This window comes from Perna viridis, chromosome 1 (genome assembly GCF_037379345.1).
Source record: "Perna viridis isolate PV_CMFRI_1.1 ecotype Kerala chromosome 1, ASM3737934v1, whole genome shotgun sequence".
NCBI classification, from domain to species: domain Eukaryota; kingdom Metazoa; phylum Mollusca; class Bivalvia; order Mytilida; family Mytilidae; genus Perna; species Perna viridis.
Window position 1 is genome coordinate 14,928,379 of NC_142445.1, and position 17,148 is coordinate 14,945,526.

Genomic DNA, 17,148 nt, shown 5'->3' on the forward strand with positions numbered 1-17,148 from the left:
CACCGGATCTGTTGTTGGGCACTTCCTGTTTATGTATTGTATGCATAGTGAAAGTAATGGCACATGATGAGAAACTGTTTTTTCTTTTGCATTTTGCTAATATCTTTAGGGGTTGTTGTTAATTTTATCCAGTTTGCTGAAAACTTTGATTTCAATAAACAGAAATATGGCAGCTTTAACGAATCAGAACGTTTGGAACTTTTGCGTGCAGCACAAAATATGTTTTATTTTGGGTATGACAACTACATGAAGTATGCATATCCTGAGGATGAGCTGGATCCAGTTGACTGTGAAGGAAGAGGGCATGATCACGATGATCCGTAAGAATCCATTATTCACTAAATTTGAACATACTTCGATTCTAACTTTTTATGAGTGGTTGAGGAAACAGGGTTCTTTTGGGGTTGGGGCGTTGTTATTTAGTCCTGGGACTGGTTACTACATAACTTACTTTAAAACTCCAAAAGTACTGGCCCTGTACAGGTCTGGGTGTTAAAAGAATAGGCCTGCAGCAGCGCTAAGCTTGTCATAAAAGGCAATTAAATTGTGCGCAGAACCCTAGCCAAAGGCTAGGGCACTCTGCCAACAGAGCAACTGGGTTGTGTGCCCCAGGTGGTGAAATGGGGTACCCCTTGCATGTTACATGCTGGGGTTGTCAGGCTATAATATGGAAAACCTGACTGCAAACCATAGTGGTACACCATGTTTGGAAAGATGCCATGTTCCTCGCACATTAAAGAACCCTACTGTGGTATTCTTGCGGAGTAGGAACCATTTGGCTCCGCCACAGGAGGCTAAATTGCCCAACCCTACCTCCCTCTCCTTATTTCCAGCGGTAATCAAAATTTGTCAATCCCATTTTCCTTGTGTCCCATCCCATTTTTCATTTCATCATCATTTCATGTTCATGACCTGAATATAGCTGAAAATATTGCTGCTCGGGCTTTAAACCCCAACAATCAATCAACCAGATGTACTGAAGTCAGTGTTCTTTACTTCAATAATATCTCTAATTTAAATCTTTGGAATTTATGATGCCATGAGAAGTCATGTCAATCTAGCGAAAAATTACTCTAACCTTAAGCTAATTGCAAGAAAAGAAATTTATGTGGTTCTTTGTCAGGAACTGATCAAAGTTAACCCAAGAAATGATAGCCATGAAATGATTAAAGGCAACAAAAATCACTGCTTAAAGAAATTTCCTTTCTGTTTTGTACATAAAAAAGAAAACTGTAGGATAAATACAATGATTCTAGGAAAAATCATGAAGTGACCAAATCCTGGGAATTTGATAAATTCAATTTCCCATCATTTTGCAGTTTTTTTACAAGTAGTTACATGTTGTATGTTAGATCCTTTGTTTTTGGCCTTTTTACGATTTTGCTTCCTGAAAATATTCTTTTTCTCAAATATAGTATTTTCAAGAACAAAAGATCAAATTTTGCAGAACATGAACATTTTTTTTCCGACCTTACTTTCCTGTGAGTAACTGAAAAAAAATAATTTACTTTCCTTGAAGTAATTTTAACATCCCTAATATGAAGTTGGTTGAACTTGATAGGGGTCATCAGATGAGAAGTCATTTCTCCTATTCACTGAATCCTAGATTATGCCCTGGTCTTACTTCAATCATAAACCAGTGCAGAAATTAAACAAGAGGTTTATGAGAGAAATTACTTCTGAACTCCTTAAACGTATTTTACACCAATGTAGGAAAAAAAGTCACAGAAAAATAGTCACGGATAAAAAGTCACAGGAAAAAAAGTCACAATATATATTTTGTTAGGAACAATGGTCACATATATAGGTAAAAAAATTATAAATTTAATTTTGTTTTTTAATATCTTTATCATACATGTATTTAGGATTAATTTGTTATATAGATATATGAAATGTCATTTTATGGATAATTATTTTTTTTTGTAAATATAATTTAAATGCCTTAATATATATTTTGTTTATACTGTAGTTAATTCTTCCTGGATAGAGACCCAGTTGTTTACTTAGTACATGTATTTAATTTATAAATGACTCAGAAACCCTAATGATTGAAATTGAAAGGGGTGGTTTATAAAAAAAAGCCACTTGCTTGCTATTGTCATAAATGTCTATACACAGACATACTTTAGTAATTGTAGGGTCATATTTAATAGTTAAAAATACAATTGTGTAAGAAATTGTTGAACATCAACATACGGTGAATCCATACCTGGTAAATCCAATGCCAGAGTAAAATGTATGGTTTCTTTCACTTTTCCTATAAAAAGAAAAATTAACTTTCACTATCAATAAACCAAAATGGAAATTATACCAAGCAACAGAGGTGGTACCAAACTATGTTATTTGTTATTTGACTTGCATTTATGTGATTAATTAAATGTAAATGCTAAATCATTGTTGTTTTTCTTAATTACTTGAAAATTAGAAAGAGTTGGATGGGTGAATATCAATGATGTCAAATTTTGGTTCTCATTTATCAAGGTCTCTATAAGTCCCTTATATTTAAAAGGAGTTGTGATTGAATACATAGCAATGAGACAATCAAATTTGATTTTCAATCAAGTCTTGAAACGAAACAAAAACATAAGTAAAAAATAAAACAAACAAACAAAGAAAAAAATCACATAACTTTAAAAACAAAACAAACATACATACAAAGAAAAAAGTCACAAAACTTTAAAAACAAACAAAAAAAACAACAAAAAAACAACAAAAAAAACCAAAACCAAAAACAAACATCATATATATTGTGACTTTTTTTCCCCACATATTTTGTGACTTTTTATCCTATGACTTTTTTTCCGTTTACCATTTTACACATGTTCATCTGGTACCAGCTGATTAATTCGATTACCAAAGGACAGCTACAGAAATTTTTTTGTCCAAAAATAACTTTCCCAGCAGGAGAAACCAGTTACAAACAAATACAGAATATTTTTTACAGGATTTTTCCCTATGAAGTGTATTTCATAAATTATCTTTTTTTTTCATCTTTTTATTTGCATGGTAAGAAAAAAATATATATACATTGATATTTATAATAAAAAAATGATTATAACACTTTTATTGTGGATAATCCCTAAAATATTATTTGTGACTTTTTGTCCCAGTTTTCACTAAAATTTCTATTATGACATTTTTCCTGTGACTTTTTGTCCTGTGACTTTCTGTTCCACATTCCTGTCCGACAGAAGCACGTTTAATTCTTAAGTTTTTGGTGCCAGGTCATCTGATGTTCACACTACATATACTTAAACAGGAAATAAGAAAATCTGACAATCAATATTAACTTGCTAAACATTATTATTATTTTTTTAATTTTGTAAGTTTTGAATATTTTTTTGGCTTCTTTATTGTTATGATCTATATGTTACACTGATCTGAATTTATTCTAAAGTGTCACCTGCAAATGTAATCCAGGAAGATCTCTAGAACCATCAGATATTTACCTGTACATGTAATAGGTCATTTCCTGTTGTATATTGGAACCACAAATCATGCTGGGGATGGATGTCCTGTTAATTAGGAGACAATAAGCAATAAATACTTGGTAATGGAGGCTTGTTCCAATTTTGCCTTAGCTGTCACATTTGGTAGATAAAATTATTCCCATTTCACCTTGGTTCAATTTTGAGATAATAAAGGCGAAATGTGAAGTGTAAACATGTAATTAAGTGCTACTTTGTGCTTTTACAGCAATTAAATCTTATATACACATACTGGTATGACAAGAACATGTATGTAGACTTTATAGTTGTTGGTATTTTTGGTTATTTAATTTATTTGTATTTTGTGAATGATTAAGTGGAATGAGTTTCTGTCTTAATATTTTTTATGAATGGCGTTTTTATTTTGTCCCAATTTGAATCATATTTATAAGTATACAGAAATGAAGAGGGAAATTAAAATCTTCATTAACATTGAACAAATTTGAGCAAAATAGTAATAAAGCATGATTCCAGCAGAACAAAATTAAAAGCAACAGTGGAAAACAGTTTCAGGCTGAGCACAGCAGCACAATTGTGAAGGTTCATAGATCTATATAATAATTGATGAAGCTTCAAGATGGTGAGGTTTCATCTCCAAAGTAGATGCAGTTCTTCTCACTGCAGTAGTAAGACTGGGGACAGCTAAAATATCTGGTCATGACACTAGCACATATGTACCTCAATGATTATGATTGTTAAAGGATTTTTAAGAACAAAATTACAACAAGTTACAAAGCTTTAAGTATAAGCAGAGTAACATTCAGTTATATCATGTTTAGCTTATTTCATTTAATTATCAATTATTTATGCTCCAAAGTCAATTTATTGATATTGAATTTGCAAATAAATAAAGAATATGAAGATTACATGTTTGTAATGAGTACTTTGATTATAACTTCATTAATTTAATCCAATCCTATTTCATTTTTAAACTCAGTTCTTGTATTTTCTTTATTAGTCCCTGAACCTGATATGTATATATAATGTCTAATACATGAAAAATAAAATTATATCTTAATATCTTTTTAGAAAGAATATTTATCAGGAAAAGTCATAACTTGAAAAGTATTCAAATATTTTAAATTCAGTGCTTAAAAAGAAGGGGGAAAAAATGATAAAAATTGATTTTATAATTATTTTGTCTTAATCATTGTAACAACACTTCATTTTGTTTTTACAACAGAAAAATAAAAAAATTCCTGTTTCACCGTAGTACTTTTTTTTTACCTTTTTTCACCTGTAATTCACAGCTAAGTCGAAATTGGAACACACCATATTGGATGCCAGATATAATGCATGCTGCACATGCATTCATCAGACTGCTGCAAGCTGTAACATAGAACTGTAAATGTACATGTATAGTAGAGTATGTGTAAATGTATTTCAAAATTCAAGACCTTATAAATTTCTATGCTTCTCCAGGATTTGTTTCACCAAACATGTCAGCTTTATTGTTAATGTATTGGGAGATTTCTAGGACTGAGTTAAGGGATATTCGCTGATAGCGAAAATGATCATTTCAATACATTTTTTGTACATGTACATGTATGGCATCTACATACTGGTACTTTATTTTATTTTTTTTGTTTTGCTTGTAAAACTGTATTGCTTGTGCTTCCCCTGCCAGGTAAACAAGTACATTTGTATAAGTATTAATTTGAATACTCCAATTCAGCTTTAATTACATGTTAATTTATTCTTCTTTATAAATTTCATAAATTACAGGTCCAACATCAATGTCAATGATGCCCTTGGAGACTACATGTTGAGTTTAGTTGATACCCTAGACACACTTGCGGTAATTTTATAACTTTGATACTCATTTTATATACATGTACATGTACATTTAACAATGAGTCCGTTTTCTGTACAAAGAAAAAAAAATATTAGATCCATTTATGTCAGAAACAAATATTGATTTTACAACTTTGGTAACATGTCGTCAACATGTGCATGTAACTTTATTTTATGTAAGGGTCCATTTAGTTCCATTTGAATTTTAATGAGGATGATATGCATTATATGAGTCAATGCAACACCTTAAGATGCAAATGAAGCCAAGCATGGAATATTTCATTTCTTTAGAAAGACAGTCTTTAAGTGCTTATATCCCATATTTGTCAGGTCCATTTTTATAGTGATTGGAGTCCAGGTAGAACTTATCCTCATGAAATTAGCACATTTAATGCAGCATCTTGTATAGAAACAATTTACATGTACATGTAAATAGTTATAGGAAGATGGTCCAACAGTGTATGTTAGCTGTAGTAAAAAATGCATTAGTCACACTGTTATAGAAATAAAGGCATAGAAAAATGTATTAGCTACTGTCCAGTGTATTTGAATAGGCCATTCTCAAAATTTAATTATCTACATTCAAGGTCAACTAGCATTGGACTATGTGGCTACTACCTACTGCGAACACAAGAGTTCACTTGTTAAAATTAACAAGATTTCAAAATCTTGAAGTACATGTATGATACATGTACTAGTATTTAAACAGCATTCAAGTGTCAGTTTGATTTCAATGAAATTTAATAAAAACTTTTTCAAGGGGTCCTGAAAGATTTTTAACAAAGTTTCAGAATAAATCTTATTGTTATGTATCAACTTCTATTCTTTAAAGAACTTCCTTAAAAAGGAGAGTAACAGATGAAGTTATTAAAATAGATACACCAGGAAAGATTCATGTTCAATGTAAGAAAACATATTTCACTAAAATAGATAATGTCTATATTGATGCTCATCATAAAGGAATTAAATCATATATAACATTTGTGTAGGTAGGAGTTGAACTGTTCTCAATTATACAGGTTTTTACATGTATACCTATATTTTCAGATAATGGGGAACAGTACAGAATTCAAGAGAGCAGTAAAGATGGTTATCAATAATCTCACATTCAAATCTAACACTGTTCAAGTCTTTGAAGCCACTATAAGGTTATTATTAGTAGTTACTATTGAATGATGATTAAAAATGATATTAAATTTGTATTAGACATTGTTTAAATTTTAATAACCCCTGCAAACAAAGTTTGGGGTAACATACATAGAAATCACCCTATCTGTCCACATTTCTTGTAAGCACAACTTCTCTTAAACTGCTCAATATATTTTGATGAAGTTTTGTAGGAGGTTGGGTATCACATGCAGATGTGCATTAAGAGAATAAGTATTCTCAGAGGACTCTAAAGTGAGATAATTGAACTTAAGTGTTTTACTTTTGTGAGCTTGTTCACAGTGTTTCTGGTTTAATTGAATTGTAAAAAAGTGTTGAACATTGCAGTACCAATATACCAGACAACTAACCTTAAACAGTAGTATATATTCATGAAAACATTTAGTTTAGAAACGTACAAAAAAGGATTATTGTAAGAAGATGCATTGAATTTGTCAAGTACTGTACAGTAAAAAAATCTGAATTTGTCAAAATACTGTATTGTAAATAAATCTAAATTTGTCAAGTACTGTACAGTAAATAATTGTGACTTGGTCAAATACTGTACAGTAAATAAATCTGAATTTGTCAAGTACATGTACTGTACAGTAAACAAATCTGAATTTGTCAAGTACATGTACTGTACAGTAAAAAAATCTGAATTTGTCAAGTACTGTACAGTCAAAAGATCTAAATTTGTCAAGTACTGTACAGTAAGTAAATCTGAATTTGCCAAGTACTGGACAGTAAATAAATCTAAATTTGTCAAGTACTGTACAGTAAATAAATTTGAATTTGTCAAGTAGTGTACAGTAAATAAATCTGAATTTGTCAAGTTAATGTACTGTACAGTAAATAAATCTAAATTTGTCAAGTACATGTACTGTACAGTTAATAAATCTGAATTTGTCAACTACTGTACAGTAAATAAATCTAAATTTGTCCAGTACATGTACTATACAGTCAAAAAATCTGAATTTATCAAGTACCATACAGTAAGTAAATCTGAATTTGTCGAGTACTGTATGGTAAATAAATCTATTTTAGTATTTTTATGAGGACAAACAAATTTCATGTGATATGTTTTTTTTGTGTATATTGTACAAAGGTGAAGAAAAGCCTGAAGCCTTTGATTGTTTAAACTTTTTTACAGAATTCTTGGAGCTTTATTGTCAGCTCATCTCATTATTACCGACCGAGAGCAGCCTTTTGGTAATATGAGTATACCAGATTATGATAATGAACTATTATACTTGGCTAATGATCTGGGAACAAGATTACTTCCTGCATTTGAGAATACAAAGACTGGTATACCATACCCGAGAGTAAGTTTACGGTAATCTTCATTTTTTCTTCATATGAATTCTACATGTTTTTTTTTCTTTATAATTTTTCAAGTTTTAAGTGTTCACATGAAATTTTGGAGGTTAGCTTTACATCATCATCATTGGTGGAGTAATAATTCATTGAATTATATGTGATCTATATTTTCTGTACAAAAGGGGTGCTATTTATTTTTCTATTTTTCAGTTCTTTCCCTCATTCACTTTTTTATGACAAATAATTCTTAGTGGAATTTTGAGTTCAAGTCTATTTTTCTCTCATATTTTTCAGTGGTCTTGGCTGTGTAAACAGTGTCTTAAAATTAAAAGTACATGTATCTTAATTTAGTTTGTTCCACTGTTCAGACTTCAATTGATGCATTGATTTCATTGGGGTTGTACCACTTAAAAATTTCTAATAGTTACATGTATAAACTCATATTTTTATGATAGTAACTACAAGACTTGTGATATTATTTGGATAATACTATGCATTGCATCTGTGTTGTTGTGGCGCAATGCATATCCATGGATGAAATATTTTTCCAACATGGTGGGTATAGTTTGGGTTTTTTTACCTTTTTACTTAAAGAAACTTATCTAAGGAAACACAAGTCATTTGATTGTAATTCTATTTCCCAACTGGTCAAATACTGATAACTTAGTAGTGTTTGAGAAACTGTATTGAATCGTGTCTCATGTATTATTATATTAAAAAAATGAAGAAAATTAAGTTGTTAAAATATATTTTCGGTACTGTGATGGCTATCTTTTTTGTTTAATTATAGTTCTTGTTTATCAATGTAGGTAAACTTAGGGAATGGTGTACCAGTGAATTGTGTCAATGAGACATGTACTTCAGGGGCAGGTACCTTGGTGCTCGAGTTTGCTGTTTTATCCAGACTCCTTAATGATCCTATATATGAATCTTATGCAAGAAGATCAGTCAAAAAACTATGGCAGCTAAAATCAAATGTTACTGGTTTATTAGGTAATATTAACACTTTAAAAGTATCAGTCTCTGTAGGAATCAGGCTTTGTAGGTGAAACATGGAATGAAGTAACCCACCATATTGACAGTGTAATTTGACTAACAGAATCTAAGAATAAGGATTTTCCAAATCTTCTTGGTAAAATGAGTTATAGTTTCATTGAAATGCACTGCAAATGAAAATTTCATGGTCAAATTCATTTGTCAGAATCTCTTTTTTCTAACATTCTAATAAAATCCAGTGATGCAGAGATGAAATATCATTAGTAAACATTTCAAATGTAAAGGCTTCCTTTAGTGAAAGTGCATATATATATTTTCAGCTCAGTGAGTTTTCAGATTCTTTCCATTTAGTCAGATTCTTTCAAAGAATTAAACCTTTTATACAACACATTTTAACGGCAATTAAAAAAGGGCACAAACAGAACATATTTTGCAAAAAAAAAAAAAGAAAATATTCACAGCCATTTTTCAATAATGAACTCATACAAATGATTAATAATACTGTTAACTATAGGCAGTCACTTTCCTTCAGTTACTTTTTATGACTTCAGCTGATAAGAAATCTGATAAAAGGATTTATGTAAGGATTACACTAAGATTGTAATAACTTTAAAAGTCATCAAACTAAGTAAACTATAATATCACCATTTTAATGGTATTTAATCTGTAACTGAACTCCGTTTTCCTGTAAAATTATAGGAATTTATATTTTTAAAAAGACTTTATATTTTTTTGTAACAGGAAATGTATTAAATATACAAACTGGTGAATGGACAGGTCACATGAGTGGACTTGGTGCTGGTCAAGACTCATTTTATGAATATCTTTTAAAAGTAAGCCTTTCATTTGTTAACTTGAATAGTGCAGAAAATAGAAATGAAAAGACATCATATTGTTGAATCGAAAACAATTTATTTTCATTCTTTTTATAAGTAAGGTTATTTGAAGCTAAATTCTATCACATCTATTGCCTTTTATTTTTGTTGAATATTCCTTATCTCTTGCAGAGTTACATTTTGTTTGGAGAAAAAGAAGATTTAGAAATGTTTAATGAAGCTTATGAAACAATAAAATTTCATTTAAGAAGAGGGTAAGTTTCTGATCATAAAGTGTATTTCATCATATTATACAATGTACTATTTATGATATAAGATTATTGCCATTCTGAAGAAGAGAATAACCTTGTTTATCTGTCTTGTAGTCTAGAGAACTAGGATTATTAGCTGTTTTCTCTTTTAATTAAACTGTAATAATACTGACCTCCACATTTTGAAATTTACCTAGGCTATTCGAAAGTAGTAAAATTATAGAAATAGCCCTCTACATGGAATATTTAATAACATTTTTCTTCATGAAGTAGGGCAAGTTAATCCTTTAACACATGTATTATCGAGGGATCAAATACATGTTGTGTCTAGGGAGGAAATACATGTATTGTCTAGGGAACAATTTTCCAATAACTTTGCTTTCTAAAAGCATTCATGCTATTGACATTTTAAATTAAAATTTTTTGTAGGCGGTTAAAATGCAATAATGGGTTAGGTTTTCCTCCACTGTATGTAAATGTACATATGAAGACGGGTGATACATTAAATAACTGGATAGATTCACTGCAGGCAGCTTGGTCTAGTGTACAGGTATTTCGAACTTCTATTCTTTATGTTAAAATGACATATTTTGCACTGTTTTTTTTTTGGTTTTTTTTTTTTGGGGGGGGGATATTTTTATACTTTAATTACTCTATCATAGGTGACAGTATTTACATTTATACATATTAAAGACTATTTCTAAATGACTGTTAAAGATTGTGTGATCAGCATTGCTATTATCACAACTGTTCATTGATACAAATATCTATTGTTTAATTTGTTTTTTAAGTAATGTCATTTCAACTTAATAATCTTTGTCAGTTTCATTGTACAGAAGTGAAATCAGGACATTTGTTTTGATGAATGTATTTTAGAACTGGAATTTACTGTTTTGTTTACATTGGTATATATACATAATATATTGATAAAGAAAATCAAAGTTGACAATATCAATTTCTTTATAGGTATTAAATGGTGATATTGAAGAAGCCATTTGCTCTCATGCTCTGTATTACTTTATATGGAAAAAGTATGGATTTTTACCAGAGCGTTATAACTGGAATTTAAGGGTACCAGAAGTGACCTTTTATCCACTAAGACCAGAACTTGTAGAATCAACATACTTCCTGTATCAAGCAACTAAAAATCCCTTCTACCTCCATGTTGGTAAAGAAATTCTTCTCAGCATTGATACTTATGCCAAGGCTGAGTAAGTACATGTATGTACAGCTGACATATTTGTACTTTGTGGGAGATTTATTGCATGTATTTAAAGTTGCATTTTTATACTCAGGTCTTTTGACTAACAACTTATGATACATGGTAATGCCTGACTTTCCATATTGTGCAGTAACTCAAATGGCTTTGAGGGATTATATATTTTTTTTTTAATATTTACTTGATAAAAGGAGGGTATTTTTCATACTTCTCAGAATCTTTGAACATAAAAAAAATTGGGGAACTGATCGTGTGCTGATATAATAACAGCATCCTGTTATTTTACATTAATTGATATGATCATACATGTATCTATCAATCATAATCCTGTAACACTGTTCAAAAAGTAATCATGAATGTCCTTGCTGAGAATATTTAAAATACCCTTGCTGCAGCATGTTTGCTATATTATTTGCATCTTTTCAGAACTCAACATGCACATCAGCTATCTCCTAATAATAAACTAAAAACCTGCATGAGAATCCAGCTAGTAATAAAAGAGGAGTTGCGGACAATGTTATGTTGGACAGACTGAAAGCTTTTCTAATTTAGAAACCAATGATTTAGCCCCACTTACTAACAAAGCTAGGGACAAACATTTGTCTAAATATCAAGAAATTCTTCATGCATGTCCATTGTAACAACAATGAATGTAGACTCGAAGACAAATACTTTTTATGATTACAGATGTGGTTATGGAACAGTTCATGATGTTAATACTAAAGAATTGGAAGACAGAATGGAAAGTTTCTTCCTTAGTGAGACTTGTAAATATTTGTATCTGGTATGTTGTAATGTAGCATTGTTAATTTTTTCTGCTCTTTTCTGTGCATTTCTTAACATTAGGAGTTCTAAGCGGATTCTTACTTTCTCGTCTATTTCCCGTGCTAGCTTAGTATGTAGATTTTCTCCTGGTTCATTTGTCTGCCATTTTACTGGTATCTGTTCAATACTTAGTTGCCTTTTTATTAAAACACCAAAATTGTCAAAATACAGTTCTTGAAACTTTATGATAAAAGTTTAATTTATTTAAGAATATCGTATATTTTCATATATAAAAGTAAAATTATTTCTTTGGTTTCTTGTCTGGGTAAATGAAATTTCTTAAACTTAGAATATTTTCAGATCCTTAATAAACATTATATGTACATTTGATTTCAAATATGTTGTCAGTCATTTGTCTGTTTAAGTAGCAATTTTAGAAAATTCTACCAGCCTTAATTGTTTTAGGTCATGCTTAGCTTACTGGTTGTTAATTAGTTTTTATGTAGTATTTTTGTTAAGTTTTGCTACGGTTGAAACATGAAGTTTTATGTAGACTTTTATAAACGTGAAAAAAAATGCATCTAGTAGGTTTTGTCAGACAAGTTTCCAAACTGTTTAGCCTAGAAACATCTCAGTTTCTTGTGTTAAACATGAAGAGTTACAGTGCAAACATGTCTTAATGACCACCTGTATTCAACAATAACCAGACTTCAAAGATATTAATTGACATATCCTTATGTATTGCATTCTGTGTACATTAACCTGTGTATAAATGACCACCTATGTTATGTGACCTCTCCCTTGGAAGATCTCTCTAGACAGGTCTGACTGTAAACATAATAGTTTGCACGATTTACTCATTTTCACCGTGGACAGAAATACACAAAAAATTAGCTCCAACACGAAACATAATTCCCACAAAAATTTTTTAACAAAAGATAATGTTGTTGGAATATGTTTACTTCGCAGATCTCATGAAAATTAGCGATCACAACAATAAATATGTTAACAATATTATATGACTCTGTACAGTGTGTTTAGCAAAGCATTACTCATGTCTAAATGAATAATAAAAAGCAGTTCATTCTGATTTACATGTCATATATTGAAATATAAAACTTGCATAGCCTTATTAACACAGCCTGTGTTATTTACCTATAAAAAAACTATATTTAATATGGGTGAACTAATATTTTTAGCTTTTTGATGAAGACAATCATCTGAATAAACATGCCTCTAAATATGTGTTCAGTACAGAGGGACATATATTTCCCATAGACAAAAGATTTAGAACTAAACCATGGGAGGAGAATGATTACGAAGACGAGACGACAGAAGAAAATTCTGATCCAAAGGATGTTGTTACAGTAGCTTATAATACCAATAATAATAGCTTTTATAATGTGAGTTAACAACAAACTTTAAACAGTTACCATATACTGTAAACTAGTCATGGAAATAATCTCTTCAATTTAAATAACTCCCTCCACTTTATCTGTACATTTAGCTTGTCTACAAGAAAAGAAAATTGGTTCAACTGGAAAAGTAGATGTTTGTTTTTTTATAAAACATAAAAATGTGTTCAGTTGATGTACATGTATTTATTACTTATTATTTATTAGTCTGACTACTGCTATTGTGCTAGTTTATAGAAGCAACAGTAATTTGGTATCAGTCTGATTAAAAGAAAGTAATGACAGCTATTGAAGTTTCTTATTGCTCTATTTTCAGTATCTAAATAGACATATATTTCAGATATGGCTAAATAAAAGTAAACAATTCTATTATTTTACAAAATTAAAATATCTGAAGTATGATTGAATAAGATCTTTATAAAAAAAGTTAATGTTTAGACAAATGGTAATACCTATGCATTTTTTTACCAAATTAATGAACTAAAACTCACTGAAAAATGATTATATTTTTGTTGATTTTTATTTCAGTGTGACCCAGTCCATGATGATAGAAAGTATTTTCTTCCACTGAAAAGACAGTACTTTGAGCAGTTACAGAGTGCAATCTGTCTTGATGGCTGTCTTTAGTCTGTTTCACATTTAGACAAATTTTAGGATGAGTGAATTGTAATTAACCAGTCTTAACCATCTTACCATCGGCTCATCTGTTTATGTTATCTTAATAGTATAAGTACTTGTCAAAGATTTCTACGACTTTTATTTGTAAGTTGATGCAGGTATTATGTATAGAAAATGTAATGATGGCAAAATTTGCCAAAGGGAGATAATCTGCTTTACTATCGTCTATTGCCTTGGACATGATTTGTATTAACAAGCTTAACTACAGTTCTTGCCATGCTAGTTGGCCTTATCTGTGATCATGCTAAGCATTCCGTTATGAAGGAGGGATGATAAAGTGTTTAGAATTTGTTAACTTTATTTCTAAACTTGAGTTTGTCAAATACTGAACACAATCCAGTTGTGATTAGATCTATACTTTATGGGAAGAAAATGTTTAGTGACAGAGTATGTCATTAAAAACGGTAAGGATTTCTGTAATGATGTTGTCGGTTGTACAAGGTTGAGATTTATTTCCCAGAACTCTATTAAATTAAACCTTGTATAATATTTCCTGTCCTATTTATTTCATTAATAGTTTTGTTTACCCATATATTCAGCTCTTATAGTCATCCATTTGCATTTCAAATTTTCAACCAATATTAGACACATCAACATTATATTGAACAAAAATTTATAAATACATGTCTTCTGTAATGTTTGGCAGACTTGAGTTGAGTCCATATTGCTCTTTCATTTGTTTAGTTTCTATGTTTAATACTCAGTGTTATCAGTGGTGTTTTATGCTTTCTTGTTCTAGGCTTTGTCCCTAAATTATGGATATTTCATTCCTTGTTTTTTTTTTCTGTTAAGAATCTTGGATTTTTTTTACTGTAAAATTTTAAATATCTAAGGGTTATGAGAACAATATGGGACCAAAAAGGACCTAATTAATAATTCTATAAAATTAATACATGTATGTGCTGTATAGCTTAAACATGTTTGTGGATTGATTTCTATTTTCTGAAATTTTTTGTTATGATGCTAACCCTGAAGGATTTACAGGTCAAAGAGGAGAAAAAATGTTTCCTGATTTTGTGGCATGCCTTGAATAAATTGATGGATTTCTATGGATATGTACTACGAGGCTCAAAACCTCGAAAAGAAGATATTGATGGATAAAATAGGTTATGACCCTAATTATTAGGAAATTAGGGGCAAAATAAGCATGTCATTAAACTTTTGCTCAATTCAATTTTTGTTTAATTTTTTGAAATATTTAAGTTTTGTGAACAATTTTATTCTATTCCGATGCTTTGTAAGACAATTTCATTCAAAATTAAAAGCTGATCAAAATTGAATGTTGTCCTGTAATTGTCTTCACTGGTCCTGTTTTGACCTCTATAGTGTAACAAAGCTACACTTACCAAAACATTTTTTGTTAAGGTTTTCTTGTATTAAAGTGTTTTTATTTCCACAAATTTCTTCATTGTGAAAACTTTGTTTTGAACTTCCATGCATGAAGGCAATAATTAAATTGTAGAGAAAACATTAAGCATGACTGGAAAATGAGCCACTTTCTCTAAATAGTATGAGACTGTAGTGTAAATGAAAAAAAAAAACCAGTTTTATTTATTTGTCTACTATTTATTGTATGCACTTAGATGATTAAATTTAAGGTTCCAGAGTATACTAATTTTCTATGTAAAACATATTTCTTCCTTTGTAAGCTCATTTAATTTTGTCGTACTTTTTTTCAATATAATATATCACTTGTAGTATTCTAGGTTAAGAGATTGTTTTTATTCCTTGATTCCCTAATTCTTTTTTTCTTAACTGAAATAGCATATCAATTATTTGTTTAGAATGTAGCTGGATAATTCTGATTGTATTTACATCAGTGTCCTTAACACTTTCCTTTCTGGTGGCTTGATGTGGTTGAATATGATATAATTGAAATGGTAAGATTGTAATATAATTTGTTTAACTGGTAACATTTTTATTCACTTCCTTTTCAAATATAAAGTTCAGTCAATATATACATTAATATGTATCATCAGCATAACAATTAATCAATGATACATCATTTTATCAGATCCCATGCCATAGAAATAAAAGTTGCAGGTTACATGTAACTAGTATTCATAAGTTCTCATTTTCATTTTTTCTTCATTTATTTCTTTGTTTAATGACTACAACTAACTGGCATTACAGTTCGTCATGGTTGTGTATTTAATAATCTTTGTAAAAATGGTAGAGTATATTTAATAATCTTTATAAAAATGGTAGAGTTTGATTTATAAATCAGAGCTGAATAGTCAAGCCTGTTAGACTCATACACCCCTAAGGAATGATAAACACCAGGGTTTTTTTTTGTTGATATAGCAGATGCATATGTTAGAAATGTCTTTATTTATTGTCATCAAAGAAAAATTGAACTTTTGAAATGTTCTCAAGGATCATGATTACATCGTTTTGATGTGATTGCTAGATATTACCGTTTTTCAGCATAACCTTAAATGCTTCACACAAAATATACGAATAAGTATATAAATTTTATAATGACCTATTCACATTAAGTGTCTATATTTGAAGTTAAAATTTAAACACTTAACTCTGTACAAGATGGCCAAAATTAAGGTTATTCAATCATCCTATTTGTATTGTTACTGTTATTCGAGAGTTGGGAATATTCATTATTGTTGTTTTAAAAAAAAATAAAAATTATATATGTTGGATTTTTTTTTTATTTTTGTGATTGGTAATGGAGTGTATTTTTGGTGCATTTTCGTTGCAAATGACACCAGTAATTCCTGGTTATTTATACTGGAATAACAGTAGCTTGTTAACATTTCTTAAGATAATGGTGTACTTAGAATGATCAGAGATTATTTTTGCTAGTGGAGGAAATTATGTCTGATCTCATACTGGGGTCTTGACTACCTTAATACATAGTTACAACCTCTGTTATGGGAAACAAATAAATGATATGAATTTACGATGGATGACGTTCACTAAAGATTTTACTAAATGCGTAACATTAAGGAAGTTTTCTCTGGAATTATTCGTCCCAACCTAAATATTGTGTGGCTATGATAAACAATTAACATTTTTTATGGTAAACGAACTTAAAATGGAAAATTACCCGAAAATAAGACACCACGTGCACATTGTAGATGATTAAATACGTCTAATCATCATTCTAGAGAACTTCATAGAAAAAGTCTTGTTTTTAGCATAAAACCAATTTACCCCATAATAACCACTTCCTTTAGAGTACAATTCGTTTAGATTAGAATATAACAACTGTTATACCACCAT

The 17,148-nt window shown here is 29.9% G+C and overlaps 1 protein-coding gene across 2 annotated transcripts; it reads left to right on the forward strand.

The window, feature by feature from the left end:
• On the forward strand, positions 1-16,565 carry LOC148627402 (ER degradation-enhancing alpha-mannosidase-like protein 1). 2 transcript variants are annotated; one of them, XM_088572481.1, is made up of 12 exons: positions 1-320; positions 5,214-5,286; positions 6,330-6,430; positions 7,582-7,753; positions 8,558-8,741; positions 9,486-9,577; positions 9,752-9,834; positions 10,261-10,381; positions 10,798-11,042; positions 11,738-11,834; positions 13,015-13,218; positions 13,759-16,565. In XM_088572481.1, exons 1-12 carry the CDS (start codon positions 64-66, stop codon positions 13,855-13,857), a joined length of 1,728 nt encoding a protein of 575 aa, XP_088428607.1. In that variant the 5' UTR covers positions 1-63; the 3' UTR covers positions 13,858-16,565. The 2 variants fall into 2 exon arrangements, with proteins under 2 accessions (XP_088428607.1, XP_088428616.1); XM_088572490.1 differs by lacking the exon at positions 5,214-5,286 and having other exon boundaries at positions 181-320.
• The last annotated feature ends 583 nt before the right edge of the window (positions 16,566-17,148 follow it).